This window comes from Salvia hispanica, chromosome 6 (genome assembly GCF_029641045.1).
Source record: "Salvia hispanica isolate PSC_SH4W2 chromosome 6, Shi_PSC_v1, whole genome shotgun sequence".
In the NCBI taxonomy this organism is placed as follows: domain Eukaryota; kingdom Viridiplantae; phylum Streptophyta; class Magnoliopsida; order Lamiales; family Lamiaceae; genus Salvia; species Salvia hispanica.
Genome location: NC_142697.1, coordinates 38784707 through 38805723, shown reverse-complemented (window position 1 = coordinate 38805723; position 21017 = coordinate 38784707). Strand labels below are relative to the sequence as shown.

At 34.3% G+C, this 21017-nt stretch overlaps 3 protein-coding genes across 3 annotated transcripts; 1 reads left to right on the top strand and 2 right to left on the bottom strand.

The window, feature by feature from the left end:
• Nucleotides 1-4420: 4420 nt before the first annotated feature.
• Nucleotides 4421-5741, bottom strand: LOC148923768 (large ribosomal subunit protein P3-like). The gene is made up of 2 exons (XM_089060315.1): nt 5454-5741; nt 4421-4764 (listed from the first exon to the last, which is right to left on the bottom strand). Exons 1-2 carry the CDS (start codon nt 5646-5648, stop codon nt 4600-4602), a joined length of 360 nt encoding a protein of 119 aa, XP_088916441.1. The 5' UTR covers nt 5649-5741; the 3' UTR covers nt 4421-4599.
• Nucleotides 5742-10490: 4749 nt separating this feature from the next.
• On the top strand, nt 10491-15931 carry LOC125208205 (Glycine cleavage T-protein family). Its single transcript, XM_048107788.2, has 12 exons — nt 10491-10785; nt 11231-11320; nt 12376-12409; nt 12619-12692; nt 12780-12845; nt 12943-13007; nt 13748-13835; nt 13939-14004; nt 14516-14681; nt 14800-14883; nt 14951-15078; nt 15605-15931. The coding sequence occupies exons 1-12, from the start codon at nt 10594-10596 to the stop codon at nt 15779-15781; spliced, it is 1230 nt and encodes a 409-aa protein (XP_047963745.1). The 5' UTR covers nt 10491-10593; the 3' UTR covers nt 15782-15931.
• Nucleotides 15932-16132: 201 nt separating this feature from the next.
• On the bottom strand, nt 16133-17707 carry LOC125208206 (HSP40/DnaJ peptide-binding protein). Its single transcript, XM_048107789.2, has 3 exons — nt 17296-17707; nt 16748-17217; nt 16133-16684 (listed from the first exon to the last, which is right to left on the bottom strand). The coding sequence occupies exons 1-3, from the start codon at nt 17479-17481 to the stop codon at nt 16231-16233; spliced, it is 1110 nt and encodes a 369-aa protein (XP_047963746.1). The 5' UTR covers nt 17482-17707; the 3' UTR covers nt 16133-16230.
• Between the last annotated feature and the right edge of the window lie 3310 nt (nt 17708-21017).

The following is a 21017-nucleotide window of genomic DNA, read 5'->3' as shown; positions in this document are numbered from 1 at the left end:
ATCAATACTTATAATATTAACTAAATTTTGAAATAATATGGATAATGAAATATATCCTTGTGATTGTTTAGTGGATGAGATTAATAAGATTGATATGATTGAAAATGATTAAATACTCAATCAAACTTGGGATGAATATCAACCTTTGGATGATTAATGGAGTTATGGAGGAGGAGTTATCAATCACAACTGGAATCATGCAAAAAAAAAAAATTAATTAAGTTGGATTGTTAATTTTATTAGTTACTGGTTTATTAACTAAACGAAAGGCTATGTTACAATATTAAGTATTAACAAGTATATAAGAAATACATTTAAATTGAAGAGAAATGTTGTAAGGAAATTGTTTTTGACAAATATATAAGAAATACATTTAAATTGAAGAGAAAGGTTGTAAGGAAATTGTTTCGATACTCCCTCCGTCCACTAAAAATAGACTCATTTGCCATTTTGGGGTGTCCACAAAAAATAGTCTCATTTCTAATAATGGAAAATTTCTCTCTCATACTTTTCCCACTTTTTCTTCCATGTCATACTTTACTCACGTTTTCTCTCTATCTCTCTTACTTTACCTACTTTTTCTTCTTCCCTTTCTTATTTTACTAATTTCTCATTAAAACCAGTGTCGTTCACAAATGGCACTATTTTTTTTGGATAGAGGGAGTATTATTTACTGTTGTAAGGAATATTTTTTTATAAAAGTATGAATTTAATCGAATTACTTCTAAGTCCAAGGAATGAAATCTGGACAACCGTAAACGACTGCAACCCTTGAGCACTATAGAACACTACACTATTTGAAATTCTGTGCATTTTAGTATCGGGTGTAAACTCATCCCTGGTCGACGGACAATATAAATTGAAAATACCTTATATAAGTGTTTCCAACTAATTTTTTAAAAATGATCCAAAAATAAATCTGTTGGATTGCTCCCGAGCAAATAATATTAAATTAATATGAATGTTGGATGTGCAGTCGATGATTCTAACAAGTAGTATCGGAGACCCCTACTTTGGACCGCGCTGCCCAATTTTCCAAGACTCAAACTTCGTATTTCTTGTCTAGTTTTTTGTACGAACTAGAAATAAACTTTTCTTAGATTTCCAAGGCCGCTCAAAAACATAGCATATTATACAATCGAATTATGAGCTTAATTATTTTATTGGAACGTCAAGTTCAGTTCACCTCTTCACGAGATTACTAAATCGCAATAATGCAGTCAGATCCTAGAAAAATGAGTGACTCAAATATTTTTCTATGAAAAGAAATTGAAACAAATTAGAGTGACACTAGAATGGACATTAGATTTTGAATTAGATTTAACTAAGCCATAATTAACTACTAGTAGTATAATTTAATGTTACAAGATTCATTATAATTAGTGTTATTTGCAACTTAAATAAATCAAGCGCAGAAGTTTGTACCGCCAATAGGAGAAATTTTTGAATGCATGTGAGAATTTTGTTTAATAAAGTGAATATTCAATTAAATTGTTGACTAAGTTAGATTACTAATGCGCAATATTGCATTAAAATGATGTAGCAACAATGAGTGGCTAAACAGCGCCTTTCACGCCAGAATAAATGCGGTATAGGAATCAGTTTAAATTATGGAGATGAGCCATGGCATATTTTAATAAACCATTCCTCAACTCAAAATCAATTTAATAATCCATAATTGAATTGCAACCATCCACGATGTTGTATGGGAACTATATACAATAAGTATTATATAGCCATCCATGTCGATATAGACAAGAATATTTTTTTCAGTTGCATTATTGATTATTAAATTTAACTTAGGAATTATGTAGATGTAGAGGTCGGCATCTGTCGGGTCGGATCGGATAACCTCTGCGATTTTACTTGCATATCCGACCTCAGATAACATAATAAAAGCTACCCGATCTTGACTAGTATAAGAAACCGAGTACGCCAAAAACTCGTGTTTAGGTACCCGAACTAAGTATTATAATATAGTTTGAAAGACTATATCTGGTGACTGAATATATATTATATCAGATTTACGAAATTAAATATATAACTTAATTCTAGATGGATAATTTTATATGATAATTAGTTATCATAATCTAACGATCTCTCTAAGTGTCATATGTCTTGCACTAATTATCCACTCATCAATAATAAAATGAACAAATCCGTGTTGAAGGCGTGTAGGAAAAAAGCATATTCAAAGAAAAATAAATCTTGCACAGGTGTTAGACATACAATGACTTTGGCCATCTTTTTCTATCATTTCCAAATCAATCATTTGGGAGTATAGTATGGAGATAATATTAAAATATTTATTTCTTTAAAACAAACAAGTGCTATAAGGGCGGGTTGGCCCGGGGGAGGCGAACTTAATTAAGTACGGATTCATAAACATATGTACGTAAGTATATATACCTTTTCAATTTTTTTTCTATGCTTTGTTTAAAAATTTTTAAATTAGTTGGCAATATAACTTATTCGTGTTTGGATAACTCTTTATAGAATATTATAAATTCGTCTTTTAGGTTAAACTGAGAGAAAGCGGTAGCTGTTTTGAAAATTCATGCAAGTTAAATTATTTATAATTATAGGGCTAGTTACATAATATTGCATTTCAATACTTGATCATTTTACGACTTAAACTCAACTTTTAAAATGTACTACTTCAATATTGTGCTCCTAAAGTTTTCCACTCATTTGAAGCTATAGGTCATAGGTTCGTATTAAAATGATAACCTCTCTTAAAGTGAAAGTGACATCGTGACACCACTTATACAGCAATATTATAAACGCTACATAACAATATTACAAACACTACACAAAAATCTATAGATTGTTGTATAGTGTGTCGAATATTGCTGGACAAGAAAAATTGTTGTATAAAGAGCAGCAAATTGTTGGCCGAGTTTTTCAGATTTTTTTTTCTTTTTTTGCCACGTAGCAGCTTATTATTTGTCCACGTGTACAAATGATTGGCTAGGAATGGTGGTATGGTGTTATTTTAAGGGGTGGTGGCACCCTAACATGCCCCTTAGGTCATATATCACGATAAATGTGTAACATAAATAGATTTACCAAAAGAAAATCTCTACGTGTAGTAAAATAGTTTCTCTAAAACATGAGTACGAAATAAGAATGTTTTTACACAACATCGATAATAAGTTGAAATTCAAAATTAGTTCGAACCAGATTTAACCTACCGATATAATAAGAATGGATCTAATAAAAATGAAATGATATAATGATAATCGTCCAAAAATAATACTCCCTTCGTCCCATAAGAATATGCACTACTTTCTTTTTAGTCCGTCCACAAGAATATGCACTTTCCAATTTTGGAAAGTCTTTCCTCTTTAACGAGGTGAGACTAATTCTCCACTAATAATACTTTAATTATTTTTATTCTCTATCTCTCTCTTACTTTACCAATGTTATATTAAAACTCCTGTCAAATCCAAAGTGCATATTTTTCAGGACGGAGGGATTAAAATGTGATATTCCCAGACATAGTAATATGATGCTCATTGCCCAACTAGAATTAGTGAGATAGTATTGTGGGCCGACACCAAGGGCATAATTAGCCGATTGTTCAGGTCACTAATGGGCTGATCCCTATCAATATTCAGTAGCGGAAAAGAAGCTCGATTAGCGATTCTTTGGCCTCTCTACACCAGTCGTTATTATTTTCATAAGGTCCGATTACCTGATGCTTTTGCCTTTTGTCATTATGAGCCGTTAGAGCATCCCCAATGCTACGCCTTTTTCATCGCCCTTTCCATCGGACTTTCCAAAAACACCTCCTGCCACATTATAAGGACTTCTTACCCTCCTGCCACGTCATAAGAACTTCCCACTGACCACTGCACAATCCGGACTTTCCATTGCCCTTCACGCGCGGACTTCCAGCAATAAAAAAAATTCACAAATATGCAATTTACGTTACGGAATTAAAATTTCAACGAGCCGTCTATATTGAGTTTTAAAAAAATTGAAAAAATTGGAAAGTCTTCGACGCGCCACAATGCGGACATCCCGATGCCCTTTCGCACACCCTTCCGCCGGAGACCGCACCCCTCCCATGTCCTTAGACGTCCACGTCCTTCCCACGCAGCCCCAATGGCGGACGTCCCCAACGCCCTTCCCAGAAGCCTCACCGACGTCCGACGGGAAGGGCACCGTTGGAGATGCTCGTAGTTTGAATGACTGGGTTTAGGCAAACTTAAAAAATCAGATGGCCCTAACATGCTTTAGCCCAATCACAAACTATTACGGGCCGTTTTGATTAGTGAGATATGCTGTATAAGACTTCCAATTATGTCAAATTCAAAATATAAATAAGAAAAAAACGCTTTATATCATAATGCAAGTTCCATCTGTATGTATAATAACAGCAAATTGGGTAATGAAATTGTGAAAAACATGAGAATTGCAAAACATAATCTCAACTTAGCAAACTCAGCCCAGTTCATTTATCAAAGATGAAAAATGAACGATGCAAACATTAACATGATAAACATCTGTAAAGTCGAAATGTGGATATCAGAAAACTCAAAATTCTAAAGAGCAAAACTGGAATTCACCAAAACACTAAGATAGATATTTCAACTAATCATCAAAGAGAGACATTCCAATGTCGTCGTCACTCTCCTCCTTCTCTTCCTCCTTCGCAGCTGCAGGTTCCTCAGCAGCCGCAGCACCACCACCAGAGGCCGCAGCTGCAGCGCCACCACCTCCCACAAAGGCACCACCACCACCACCTCCAACAATCACCTGCATTATTCATTCATCACAAATCAATAATAATTAAAGCAGTTATGATTGTAAATCTCTACGGCAATCACCAAAAAAAAAGAAAAAGAAAACCATATACATAGGGGGTGTTCAGTTTGCAAGATTGTATCTTGGATTAAACATGTAGTGTGTCCCGGATTAAATATGTAGTGTGTTTGGTTCATGAGATTCAATCCCACAATTCAATCCTTGATGAATAATCATGGAATAATTAGCCATAGCTAACCCCTATGACTAAAATAATCTCACCTCTCAATCCTAGATTGTATCTTGGCAAAATAATCCTAGATTGTATCTTGGTATTATTTTATCAAGCGAACACATCATAGTATATATTCGAATTCAAAATACCAAAATGAAACATATATTGTCAATTTCTTCATCAAAGACAGGAAATAAGCGACAAGATCGTGAGCGCAACTTAAGCAAAAAAACAGCATTTTGATAGTTTAATAAATGGTTTCGTGCGGCATTAATTGGAGATAAAATACTCAACTCATTGACCTGAATCTGATGGTATAAAAATCAAACCACAGATTTCAGGAAAATCTAAAACTAAAACAACCAAAGTAGAGCAAAAAAAGGTCTTATATCTACGTTTCTCTCAAACAAGGGCAGTAATTAACATATAAAGAGGGGGAAATCTGAGACAAGGCAACGCGGAAAACCTGAAAGACGGCAGATTTAGGAGTGACGTAGGAGAAGGAGGATTGGACGGCGCCGGATGCGGCGGAGAGAGCGGCCTGAACGAGGTTACGCTGGAGAGTAAAGGCACAGTCACCGGTAGCCTCAAGATCTCCATTGAGTTGCTTCGCCGACCAATCGGAACCGGATTCTCTACAAACAAACGTGAAAACACCCATTTTGCTGATGATCTCTAGTCTTATGTTGAATCTGTGCAGGAGTAGAGAGGAATGGACGAAAGCTTTGCGGCAGGGAATTTTAAGGGTGGAAAATTTAGGGTTTTTCGTTAGAACGGGGGACTCGTAATGACTTATATACCCTTCAGGGTTATTTTATGGGCTAATTGCCATAAATAAAATCATATAGGCTAAAATTTTGATTAATCCCATAACTTTCAAATAAAATTATTTACAATAGCTTTGATATTTTTTTCAATTTTCTAACTTAGATTTATTAGAAAATTGGGTAGGATTTAGAAACTAAAATTCATATCTTTATGCAAATTGGTATATCACTTACTAAAGTCATTAATTTTAATATGGCAAAATATAGAATATAAAATTATGTTAAACACTTTGATTATCAGCAAATTTTGGATTATGTGATTATCAGAATTCGGCTAAACTTCAATATTTACTTTTTTTTACAATTTGCTATTTTTCATTTACATCACATTTTTTATTGATAAATGAATGTAGAAATTTTAAAGGTCGAGTTAAAGTGAACTCAAAATCGAGATCTTTAGCATCAGACGTTAGCTGCACTACCAACTACATATTGTTATTGTTTATGGTATATTAGGATTGATATTAAAAAAAAATTGAAATATTAATTCCAAATTTCAATGTTAATATCATGAAGAAAAATCTCGATTGTTCGTATAATTAGATCGGTTATATTAAGGACAAGTCATATTGATGACCAAGAATGTTCTGGAGAAGAAGCGAGCTTCAACGCTACATGCTCCACTTCAAAAAAAAATTGGTAAATTTTGAATCTTTCCAATGGAATTTTTGTCTTTTGCAATTGTCCACCATTTTTAATTGTGATTTCTATGCTATGTATGGTCGTGCCTAAGAGCATATCAGATGAAGTAGATTCTTCCTTTTTATCAATCAAAACCCCTTCCCACTGTACAAGCTTCTTCCAAATTATACAATCTTCTGGATGTGGATGATATGTATATAGATGGATCTTATATGTATATATGGTACCCCAGTGAGAAATTAGTATCATGTCTATCTAAATACATTATGACGACAAATTTTGGGGTACAACTGTAACCCTTGTACTACATTTTACTAATATGTAGTGAGAATACATGCTAATGTTTAAATCATAAGGGGGCGTCTGGTAGCTCTTATAATTTTTAACATGGCTTTATGATTAATGAGCTTTCATGATTTGGTGGATAGAATAGTAGGGTAGGGTGTTGGTTCAGCCCATGGAGGGAGTTTGGTTGAAGAGGAGAATAAAGGAAACAAAATTAGCTCTCACTAAATTACCCTCTCATTGCTGATTGATAATTAGCATCGCTCATCCCAATTTTTTAGATAAATATGGCGGTAAACCTAGTTTGGTTCCTACCCAATCATTCTGAAAGTCCATTAGGTTGCTTAAATAGGTTACTTAACAAGGATTGTACTTTCCAGCATTGTATCATCGACGCCTATAACAAACAGACAGCTCCACCGATCATACAACGCCCAGCCGAGCATCCGAAACAGCTGCATCAAGGTTAGTGGTAGCTCTTTGTTCTGTTGTTGTGTGTTTCTGTTGCTATGGATGCATATACTATGCGCTGAAAATAGATTACTTGTATCTACGCGATTGTTTCTACTCATGTGTTATTCCGTATAGAAATATATACGATTGCGTTCAATATCTAGTTTTGTTAGTCGTAGTGATTATGTTGTATGCGTAATGTTGCAGACATGGCTTCGAAGGGAAAGGCGAAGATCACGTACAACGGGAGCCAATCAGGTGTCGAACTGACTTTATATGGCAAATATAGTGTAGGAGTCTGTAATGACGGGTAGTTATTATGTTGTGTGTTTTGTCTTTTGGAGGGCAAAATGGTACAAATGTCCTGTTTTTCAGCCTAATCGTGTAAAGCTCAAATCTTATACCAGCTCACCACCTTGATACTCTTGAGATGAAGAGGCCGATAGTAGTAGATGTAGGGCTGAAACCCTGTGGATGAATCTCGGGTCGGTGGAATGGTGTTCGGGCTACCAAGCGACGGAAATGGCGTGAAGGAATTGGTGTTTCACGCTATTTACAAGTTACCAGACACTCCTAAGTATCGTCGCGCGAGATTTGTATTAGTATGCAACACCCACAAGGTCGGCTTCAAGCCCATGATTACACTTACATACCACCGACCTGCATCCGTTTTCCAACGGCAATTCCAGCTCAATTTACATGACTAAGCAGTTTCAGATCTGTTCCAACTGCGAAAGCAAATCGCAATAAAATCGAAATAAACCACTAGTTATGTCTATCTATGAACTAAAATGAACTCTGAATGTATAGACCAAAATATGTCTATCTATCCGGTTTGGAACAATAGAAAAAAACACTAATGACGTGTACTAATAAGACGGATATGTTAACATAACCGGGCGTTCTGCATATCTATACATAGACGTCACCACGGTTCATGAACCGCCGGTCCCCGGTTCGAAACCGCCGGTTCCGGTTCAAAAAAATATGGAACCTGAACCGGCCCGCCTAGGGTCAGGCGGTTCCAGTTCCGGTTCAGTCACGGTTCCAAGCCGGTTCAAAACCGGCGGTTTCCAGACGGTTCCGGGGCGGTGCCGGTTCAGACCGCCGGTTCAATGCCGAATTTTTTTATTTTTTATTTTTTAATTTTATTCCGGTATAGTACTAGTTGTAGAGTTGTAGGTGTAGTTGTAGTCTTGTACTATCGAATAAATAAATAAAACGAGAATGTCAATTGACAAATGGAGTAGAAGTCGACATTGGAGTTGGAACAATTGGAATTTTATTGAAACAATACAATCATACAAATTTGAACGATATGTGAATGTCGATATTACAAATACAAATGTTGAAAATTGAAATTACAAAAGAATCAAAAGACTTAAATAAAAAAAGTTGAAGTAAAAAACAATAAATTATAAATGTAAATAGATAGTATATATATATACTCTTAGTCGGCATGCCTACGCCCGCATGCCTATACCCTAAACCCTGAAAAGCTACCGGAACCGCCGGTTTCCGGCGAACCGGCGGTTACGGTTCTTGATTTTTCGTGAACCTGAACCGGCCCGCCTAAACCGCCGACTCCTATCCGGTTCCGAACCGCCACCGCGGTTCCGGTTCACGGTTCCGAACCGCCGGTGACGGTTCCGGGCCGGTTCGGTTTGGTGACGTCTATCTATACATATATAAAAGCCGAGTTTTGATCTTAATTGCAAATATTTATAAGCTTTGGATTGTTTTGTAAAATGTAGATATTTTGGTTGGTCTATCAAAAAATTAATTCAATTTATGAATATGACTGTTACAATTTAATCACCAATTATACAAATTATTATTTGAATTAATTCATTTAATTATATTTCATTCATACGATATATTATGACACTAATTAGAGTGCTTCTATACATATATAAAAGCCGAGCTTTAATCTTAATTGCAAATATTTATAAGCTTTGGATTGTTTTGTAAAATGTAGATATTTTGGTTGTTCTATCAAAAAATTAATTCAATTTATGAATATGACTGTTACAATTTAATCACCAATTATACAAATTATTATTTGAATTAATTCATTTAATTATATTTCATTCATACGATAGACTGTGGCACTAATTAGAGTGCTAAAAATATTGTGGAAGTTTTCTTCATAAAGGTTTATAAATTTTGGGCAGTTACAAATTTTTAATAATTAGTATGATTTAATCTCAGTATTTAATTATACATAGTAACCGCCACATTATTACACACTATTTGGAATTGTGTTAGTCATAATTTAATATAAATTTTAACACACTATAACTTCTCTATAATTTTTGTCTCTATATATATATATGTGTGTCATTCACTAGCTTAGTACTCACTTTCTCATTACCTTTATGAAGAATCTATTCCATCACTAAATTTTCTGCAAAACGAATTTGTTTCCGGTATGGTTCTTGCTCTTTATCAATAGTATCTTTTTATATTTCTTCATTTTACACATTCTTTAAGTGTGATTATTATATTACTAATATTTGTTGTTATGTGTTGAAACCATAGACATGGAATTAATCTCTCTTAGTGATCTACAATCTACCATAACTTTATCAATCAAGGGTTGAAATAATGGAAGCATTCACTTTGCCAAATTTGGTTTTGAAATTGGTAAGTACTTTATGAATTTTATAGTACAAATGCTGTTCGCATTATTCATGAATGAAAATATTTCTCGAATTTGCAATATAGAGTCTGTAGTTGACTTTTGTTTGAAGTTCTTATCTACATGTAAGAACAAATTGGCGTGACTAAGAAGATGGCGTCGATGCAGGATGATGAAAGTGTTGGAGACGATGAGTGGAGAAGATGAAGGCTATTGGAGATAGATGGTGGCCAATGGGCGATGGGGCAGAGCTGCATGAGCATAAATCATTTTGAATTCTATTTTTCATTGAATTTTTTCATTTCTTAGTTGCATTCTGATTATTTTTTTATTAATGGAATTGACTAATTTATGTTGTTAATCAATTTTCTATTAATGAAATTATTGAATGTTGTATGATTAGTAATTAAATGGATAGATGAATAATATATATAATTAATTTCAATATTATTAAATTAAAATTTCAATATTTCAAGACAATCATGAAAAGTTATTTTGATTTTTCAACATCGCCAAAAATTATTAATAATATAATCAAAGATTGCTTCTTAATTGATGCCATTGGTTTGAACTGGATTAGTGATTTAAAACCTCTATATAATTCTATTTATTTTATCATAGTTTATTTAATTTATATTTTCAATTTTGTATGACAAAATTCAATAGGTGCAACGCACAGGGGTTGATAGTAGTTAAAATAATCCGCAGCCCAAATTCTGATCGGAGATACCAAAATCCGTTGGCCGGAATAGACGGATATGCTATCCCATCCCACCTCAATTTCATGCTTCTTCTCGGCACGCCGTTCCTTCCACGGCGCGCTGCCGTCTCACAAGCTCCAAGCCCACGCGTTTTGCTGTCGTCAGAAGAAGACCAAGACGGGGCCCTTGCTGTCACCGGCGGCGCTTCCTTTCGACCTCTCCCCTCCTCCCATCGACCTCGACCCGCTGGTTAGCCGCTCTCACTTCAATCTACTCCATTTCACACGCACTCTCACACATTTAGTCTTTGCTGAGTACACATCATTCCCGACACTGTTCAATCAAATAGCTGTGAGTTTGTTAGGTTATTCTTTGTTGAAGCGTGCTTTACCCTAATTATGAGATTGTGCTGATGGATTATTTTTAGTAAATTGGAACGTCTGGCTATTAATAGGTGATTTATTGAATGAGTTTCGGGTTCATGGAAATGATATCCATCTCAATGCTTCCATCACTTAGCAACTGGCTTTGTGTTTTCTCAAACGTGATTCTTAATTTGGAAAATGGAAGAATAGTGATATTGCTTTCTAATAGAAGATTATTACTAGAGCTAAAGTTTCCATGAGATTATGTTGCTTAATGCTATTTCTATCTCCTTGCTCAAGGAACTCTTTGATTGTTACTCATTTGTCAGGAGACAGCGGCTTTTCCTGAAGAAGATGGAACCACGGATGCATACGCCAGTGCAGATGAGGCATTGGATGCATTTGCTAATGGTGCAGTGGTATGTAGATAAATTCAATATTTTTATATCATTGTTCATGTTAAAATAATAGCGTAAGCACTATCTATTCAAAATATCATTAGTAGATGAATTGTTCTGGTTCATATTCTCCCAAATTTGGCAGGAAGAAATATTTTATTTGACTTATGTGAGCAAGTAAAAGAATGATGATTAATTTGATATAGAATGGTATATGGATTCCACTATGCATAAGCCACAAATACATGTCCTTTTGCTTGCATTTTAAATTCGTCTAATAAATAAAACTATTATATGGCTGCTTAGACATGAAGAGAGTGGTATTAATAAAAGGCTAAAGAGCAGCTTAAAGTGACAATCTTGGAAATTTGCGAATTTCATCAAGAGGAGGCTCAAGGTGTTGAGCTTCATGATGATGAATAATCATCTGATGAGGCATAGTTTAAGAATTTTGAGTTATAGCATGTCAAAGAGTTCCATAGTTTGTTTTATAGCTTTTCAGCAATTTTCTTCTAGTTATGCATTTAAACACCTCTAACTTTGTGTGTGCTACTCGTTGATGTATTTCTCTCTTAAGCTTGTTTTGGTTCCAAATTTCCAATAATGGATTAAGCATAGTTTTCTTCATATTTTACGTTAGGAGTCTTGTTGCACCTATAATATTTTGACCTTATTTTTGCTCACTAAAGGGCAGGTGCCTACTCATTTTTCCTTGTACTATGTATGTGGGCTCACACGCACTTCACAATTTCCACGTTTAAGATCAAAAATAAAAGTATGGCCATTATATATGCACATTTTTTATGTTCACATGTACTGCCTCCAGGAGAACTAGTCTCATTTACAACATTCTTTCACCTATCACATTCCTTTAAACTTGTTCAGTTTGATATCCCAGATGCCTGCTAAATGACAATTTTTTTTGCCATCTCCTCAAGCTTCCATATTGAGAATTGAACTTATTTGACTTTAGCTTGTAATCTTTCTTTATGTGTAGCCGAACCTGCTGAATATTATGCCAAATGCATTTTCTCTAATAATCTTATTTTCTTGATTAACATATAATGGATGGCTAGGTTGTGGATCTTTCCGACTATGGCCGAATAAGAGGTAACATACTTTTCAACTTTTTTTCCTTTTGATCACCAATCTTTGTGATGCTGTTCTTTTCTATGGTGATAATCAGAAACTTAGTATGTAATCAGATGTAGAATACATTTAATAGGATCATACTTTAGACTTAGAGTGACTGCTCAACAATAACTAGTATGCATATAATTGTTATTCTTTTCATCCTTGACTGTTAACTTCTGGTAAAGTCAGTGGGGAAGATCGTATTCAGTTTCTTCACAATCAAACCACTGCAAACTTTGAATGTCTTGGTGAAGGCCAGGTAGTTCATCTGCATATCCCACATTCTTTTCTCTACTTCTTAATATTAGCTACTCTTTCGGTGTTGAATGTTGAGTGAATTTTGTAGGGATGTGACACCGTGTTTGTGACACCAACAGCTCGGACTATTGATATTTCACATGCATGGGTCATGGTAATTTAAATTCGTATTTGCAAATACTCCCAATTTTTATCATTCAAACTCTTCCAAGTTTGTATGATTGGTGTTTATCTGCATGTTTCATCTACAGAACAATGCAGTTATTCTGGTTGTCTCTCCAATGACTTGTGGAAGCATAACTGAAATGCTGAAGAAGTATGCTTTATAATGTTTCCCTATGGTTTGCAATCACTGCAACTTCCTATTTGTTTATGATTTATTTTATTCTGTTTCTAGCCTATTTTGGCTTTACTTTACACCAAAACTAGCTTTCGTTCATCCTTCCTAGCTGATTGTGTACAGAAAAAACCACAAAATTTCTTTCCTTTGGGAAAACTTAATTTAATATTGACTATCAAGATTATTGTAGCATATCTTGATTCATTATTCATATTTGCAAAGTGTCTTCTTAAAAGCTCTATGTTAGAAACTTAGATCCAATCGTTATACTACTACCAGTTTCTGGAAACAGCGATACATCTTATTCAAAGCCATTTCTTTGGTTTAGAAAACTGTGTTCATCTGATTTTAATTGAATTTTATCGAATGGCACTATAGCTATGTAGAATGCCCTTAATTGAAAATAGTCCATAAAAGTATGTTGTATGATAAATTGTGTTTCGAAACCTCATTCAAATAACAATTTTTTTTAAAGAATGGATTAATTATGTATTTCAGCAAATTATATACTACGACTCGCAACATTACATCCTTTTAATATCATTATGAGAATACAAATAAAATCATTTGTGAACAATGATAATTTACAACAAATAAAAACTGTTATAAGTTATAACATTATATGGTTATATCCATCAACCTATAATTGTTTTGATGACATCATGAGAACACCAATGAAATCATTTCCTAATAAATCTCACATCTTTCTGACACAGGTACATATTTTTCTCTGACAAGGTGGAAATTCAAGATATTACTGAAAAGACCAGCATGTGTGCATTATTGGGACCTAAAAGCAGCAAAGTATGTTTTGGTGGTATATTTAGGATGGTTTGAGAATTTTCACTTCCTGATTATGTTCCATTCTTCACATTTCTGTTCTGTCCAATTTGGGTTGCGGGGACAGATAATGGACGAATTGAATCTAGGAAATCTAACTGGAAAAGCATATGGCTCTCATGAGCATTACAGTGTAAGTTTTCTTCTGATTTTTGAGGTACTGCCGAGTTTATTTCATATCTGCCATATTGAAGCTAATGGGGGTGTAACGCTTATGGCGATCATGTTAATAATAGTTTCTTTACACAGTTATGTGCCATGATTTGTTGTAGGCTTCTGAACCTTTGTAACTACCATGAAATCGGTGTATTCTCCTGGATTAGTTTTTAGTTATTGTTGACTAAAACGACACTCCTATATTATTGTACTTTATGGTTAAACAGATCATGAAACTTTTTCAAGGGTATCTGTAATACCTATCTATATGGTCCATTGAGTTTCTTATATGACTTTTTGGCTACTAACACGTTTCTGCAAATTATGATCTATGTGACCATCAATAGTGGCAGGAAATACAGTAAAACAAGTTGGTTTCTTAGATGATAACTGCTACATTTGTAATCTGTAACTATATGATAATCTCGTGCTTCGTATGTTGTTTTTCATTTCATAAATATGTTTGTGAACTTTGTTTTGTTATGTAGGTTGATGGGATGCCGGTTACTGTGGCAGTAGGTAGTACTGTTTCAGTGGAAGGCTTCACATTTATGATGTCTCCTGCTGCTGCAGGATCCATCCGGAAAGCTCTTATAGGCCATGGGGCAGTTCCTATGAGTCCTGATGCTTGGGAGACATTGAGGATTCTTCAAGGTCCTTGTCTTTTCTCAATTGCTTGTAACATTCTAATGCTTTTACGACAAAATATTCCTTTTGTGGTACATTGACCTTTCACCCTTATCAAGTCATTGACATTGTTAGAAATCTGCAGGAAGACCAGCTCCTGGGAAAGAACTCACTGACGAATTTAATGTTTTAGAGGCTGGTCTTTGGAGGGCTGTTTCTTTCAACAAAGGTTTCACACAAAATCATTTCTATGTATGAAATACGGCATTGTTATATGAAGCTAAATTCTTTTGCAGGATGTTATAAAGGACAAGAAACCATCTCAAGACTTGTTACTTATGATGGAATCAAACAGAGATTTTGGGGAATTCGTTTATCATCTCAAGTGGCACCAGGCAGCATCATTACTGTAGACGGGAAGAAGGTAATGCACAATATTCACTCAATATCACCAATGTCTTTCTGACTACCTTAATAGCTTCTTCTGAGTTAAGGTTAAAAAAGGAGGCAAGTGTGCCTAAATACGCGAACTTTCACCCAATTCTTATTATGATTTTGCATATGAATTAATAATTATGCCTCTAAATATATGAACTTTCATGTATCATGATTTTCACACCATTATCAGTTTTGGACGAAGTAATATCACCGTGACAATCTGAACTGGTGTTAATCCAGCCACATCGTTTAGTATATCAATAGTTTAAGCCATATACACATTTTAGGTTTCCACCCTCAGCATTAAATTAGAAGCGATTTGACAACATTGTGAAAATTTTGAACAATTGAGAGTTATTTGAAGGCAGCACCCCCCCCCCCCCCAAACACACACACACACACACACACACACACAAAAGCAATTGAAGCATGCATGAACACATCAGATCAGTGTTGTTGTTTGCAACTTATCAACCTTAATGAAGGTTTGATGAAAACCTGTCATGTTACAGGTGGGAAAACTGACAAGCTATACGGATGGTACGAAAGCGTCTGGGCCTTTTGGACTTGGATATATTAAGAGGAGGGCAGCTTCAGAGGGGGACTCTGTAACAGTTGGAGACACTGTTGTTGGGACTCTAGTTGAGGTTCCCTTCCTAAAGGATCAACCTCCACCATCCAAAGACTAAGTTTAGTTTACTAGATGCTTGTATAATAAACTAAGGATATCCCAAAGTCCCATTTTATTTCATAATCTTTTGCCACATCTTGAATTTGAATTCTGTTCAAGGTGTGGTTATATTTATCCAAATGAATGAACTAACAAAATGTCTATCCTAGACCTCGCACTAGTTGTGGATTCTCCTATGTGTTGATAGCCCCTTCAAGTTAGAAGTGAAGAAACATCTTGTTTGACTTATATATCAAGCCATTTTCATCTTTGGGAAACTCATATTTTCAACAACAAAAGAAAATCTTTCTTGGATGAAGGTACAGAGTATGTACATCATGATACAATATGCCTATCACTTGAAACAAAAAGAGGCCGTTCACACGACTCAACCCCAATCAATGTAATGATCGGACATGTCTACTGAGATCCATCTCTTGATTGAAAACAACGCAGGTGTTCACTAAATTAGTCGAATGATGAAGAACATCCTTCTAAAATGTTAACTATCTGCACCCGTTGATCGTTGCTGAGTTCAGCTGGAAACTCAACCAGGAACTTGAGTCTGAGGTTTCCTCTATTACCTTTTTTTGAAATAGGCATGCCTTGTCCAGGTACTTTCTTCTCATATCCTGGATATATGATATCATCTATGGACACCGTCATCTGGCCTCCTCCAAGCAGAGGGATTGGAGTGGTGCATCCCGTTAGAGCTTGAACAAGAGGGACCTCCAACACAAGCTCCAAATCATCACCATCTCGTCTGAATAACGAATGCTTTTTCTCAACAACGGAGAATACTATGTCAGCAGGGAGAGTCCCTGGCTTTTCATCACCCTTCCCTTCAAACGTGATCTTCGTGCCCTTCTTCCATCCCGGCTGCACGTGGATTGTAAGTATCTCTTCCTCTTCAACTATCAACCTGTTCAAGTTTCATGTTACTTTTTTGAAGATGAGTGAAGAGTAGAAATTAATTGCATGATACCCTGAATATATGGCATCTCTTGTGATCTTGATATTTTTGACACATCCAAGGCACAGTTCCTCAAGGGTGCATGCGATCTTTTTCTGAACAGGAGGAGGTTTTATACGAGCTGCAGATTGTGAAAAGAATATGGGAGTGCTGCATCTCCGGCTAGCTACTTTAGATAAAGGGACAAGGTCTTCGGGCGTGGAGGGTGTCGTGGGCGTGTCTCCTACGGACAAAGGATGTAATCCAAAGGGAGGAGCAGGAGGTATATTATTTCTCCTGCTGGATAATGTGGGGCTGGTTAGAGGGCTTGTGCGGCTTGTTGTACGTGAAAGAAGGGTTGGATTGGAAATTTGGAGTCCGTTGGCTTTGTCACAATCGTGTGACTTTTTCTTCTTGTGTTTGGGCTTACGTTCGCCATATGCATTGCCTTCTCCTCCTCTATTCTTGAGGATGTCTTCCTCTCTTTTCTTGAGGCTAAGGGCCTGAAAGAGAAGTTGTGTCAAGGATGATATGATAATAACAAATTATATATGATGAGATAGATGCTTAGTGCGTCTTACCCTGTAGGCTTCATTGATGGAACGAAATTTGGCTTCAGCTTCTATCTTGTTGGAGGGATTTCTGTCAGGATGCCATTTCTTCACCAGAGATTTGTATGCTTTACAAATCTCTGAGAGGGATGCCGATTTCGGGATTCCGAGAATGTTATACCAGTTTGATGTTTGTGACTTTGAAGAATCTCCCATCTGCAGGGGGACTGGAAAAAGAGAGAAGATGATGGGAGGGAAGGGCAAGAGAGATCTCTCGAGGAAAAGTAAGAAAATAAATTTAATCAGATGGTTCAAATGCCAAACAAATGAGATATAACATGAAGCGCTTTATTAGGAGGCATTCTGAGGCATCTTTGCTATGACAAACAAAATTTTTTTTTTACAGTAAGTAACTGAATATATGCTTTCGTACCAGCCGTATTTAATTTAGGATATCAAACTAAATAAGTTGAAGGTAGTACATGTGAATATCACGGTGTTTACATCTGTCATGTCCTATAGTATTTAATTTATAGGTAAATTGGATAACAATTCTCAAAAATGATATTTTTGAGCTAGTCCAAGTATGTCCTTCAAGCATGTATTATATCTGCAAACATGTAGAGTTAATCTGTAGTACATAATATTGCTGACTGTTACACTAATTACAATTAATTATATGAAAAGAGTGAACTATAATCAATCCGTGTGCATAGTAGAAATTTAGTGATTGTTACATAAATTACAATGCCAATTACAAACTACTCTATGTTCTAATTATTTAAAATTAATAAGTAGTTATTGTTGAGATTTATTCTTTACAAATCTAAACATACGTAATGGTATAATTTTATAGTGCATATAAGTAGTAGTACTAATTTTGTTTAAATCAATTTTACAACTAAAATCCAAATTATAGTCTCAACAGAAGATTAATTTTACTGAAAATTTTGTATTGACATTAAGTCAATTTTACACTTCAGTCATAATTAGGAGTAGATGAAGTCCATCAAAGAGGTCTTTGAGAAGACTATGCTGTGAAGCGTATGCTTGTGTATGCGATGACAATTCAAGTGTAAATGTCATGCTATCAAATAGGGATTTTACTTTAACTATTTATATTAAACTTAAATTTAAAAGATTTTTTTTATATTTTACTCATAAAAATTTGAAAATGTAATATAAATTTGTTTTAGTGTAAGTCCAAAAATGGTGATTTTACTTTAACCATTTACATTAAACTCAAATTTTCTCTATATTTTACTCATAAAATTTAAAAATGTGATTTGAATTTGTTTTAGTACAAACCCAAAAATATGTATATTTGACTCAAAATCCACGATGAAATTGATTTTGGAGTATTATCGAAGCTAATTGCTTATTCTATTTTAAATTTTAAAATACCATTAGAGAAAGTGTAAGATGGTTTATAGGTTTTCCAACTATGTACAAATTATTCACAAGAAAATTTTGCTCTTTCTAGGTTTACAATTTTATTTACTACTATTAATATTTTATGGCTTTCCCTAAATTCCATTAAATACGGAGTATAAGATTTTTTTTAGAAGTTTCATTTAATTTTTAAGACACTTAGGAATCTTACCGACAAGACCTCATGTTGTAAGTTACAAGACTATCTCCAATTTTGCACAAAATCTCAATTTTTGCGTAGAAAATTTTTTCAATCATATAGCAAACTTGTTGAAAAACTTAAATTCATCATTTTCTTTATGGAACAATATCAAATAAAAATTTTGTGAGACATATATTAAAAATAATATAAAGTTTGAGTGTGGTGTAAATAGTTGGAATAAAATGACCTTTTAATATAATTCATACTTAAAAATGAATTTGAGTTGGTGTAAATAGTTCAAGATGACCTAACAAAATACACCACCATTTGATACAAATTTTGTTCAAGTTCATATGTAAACACAGCTTAAAAACTCATCATGTTATTGACTATATAAGTCCTCCATTTGACAAGGAAAATAAAATGAATATGAAGACCCACCACTTTGGAAACTAAGTTCCCATGCATTACTAGGAAAGTTGCACCAACTAAAAGAAGACCATTGCAGTAGTACTATTACCTAAACACTCTCCTCCTATGGTTTTTCTTCTTCTAGTAGATTGTGATAAATTAAAATAATGCTAAAAAAAATGTTCTCGTGACATATCATTCAAGCATACAATTGCCTAGAAATAATGTTATGTATTTAGTGACACACCCACTCAACTGGAAGTTGTTCGCTTGTGTGGTGTGGCCCCTCCGCATTCTAAAGAAATTGCTACGAAATTAGAAGTTAACCTCTCTGGCCGTTCGATCATGTTTTGATGTATATAGTAGTAGTAATTAATAATTTGATCATGTTTTGATGTATATAGTAGTAGTAATTAATAATTTCGTCATAAATTAACAATTAGATTAGTGAGTTAACTATCATTTTAACTAATTGGATTAAAATATACTTAATTATTTAAAGGATAATTAATTATGTTAAAAATATTTAATTAGAATGATAATTAACTAGCTAATATGGTCTAATTGCAAAACACTTTTAAGAGTGATTTTGAACTTTAACCGTAAAAAGAATAAATAAAAGGCGAATCATCAATGAAATTAACTTCCCCACGTAAATAAATAAATGACATTATTTTTTATATTACAAAGAAGGGGAGTGTTACATTGCTAACTCAAAAGATGGGATATGAGAAGATATGTAAAACAAGATAAGAAATACGGGCTTCATGTCAAGATATGCAAAGATATGATTTTTTTCCGTTGTTTGATAGAAAAGAAATTATCTAAATTTATATTGTATATTAAATAACATGACTTAACTTGACAAATTGGTGAGATATATAAACAAGGCTAATGTTATAATTTTAGTAAGATTAGATAGGGCCTTGGTCTTATATTGGGCTTTGAGTTAAGCTTAACTATGATATCAAACAATTAGAAATGTCCATATATAATTCTCTATCTTGGTATTACTAACTTATCAAACATGCCACTATAATTAAATAATAGTCATTCTATATTCAAATTAAGAGCCTAGATTGGATGGTAATTGGATGGTAATTAATGTGCATATATGTGTATATGGAGCTATATTATCTATGTATGAACGTGAGAAATTTCCATAATTGTGTGTGTCTATGTGTCATTCTAGTTGGAGGTGAGACCAATATGCATATCTATTTGTCAAAATACTATTGGTAGGGTATACCACATTTGCTTTACATCGTGGTATTCCGAGATCACTGAATTTTTTCTCCTAGATGATTAGCCCGGGATGTAAATACCATAAAAAAAAGTCAATAACTTATTAAAGTCAATTTACCACAAATTAGTTGTAACTAATTTTAAAAAGGGGTTTTGGCTTTTTAAACCAAAACCTTTCTCCGAATTTCGGTTTTTCCCATGAACTATGAGATTTGTTTTTAAAACCACGAACTTTCATTTCGTTAGTATTTTCCCCCGGCGGGTCAACGACGAAACCCGGGTTGTCTACATGTCAATTTTAATCCTATTTGTCACTAAATTGATTACTTGGATCCTATTTGGCACAATAATACATATAGTCACAATTATTACATAACAAATGACAACTTTTGAATAAACAAAACACAACTTTAACATTTTGAATTATGCTATTCAGGTCGGTTGGAAAAATCCTAATGAAATGAAAGTTCGTGGTTTTAAAAACAAATCTCATAGTTCATGGGAAAAACCGAAATTCGGAGAA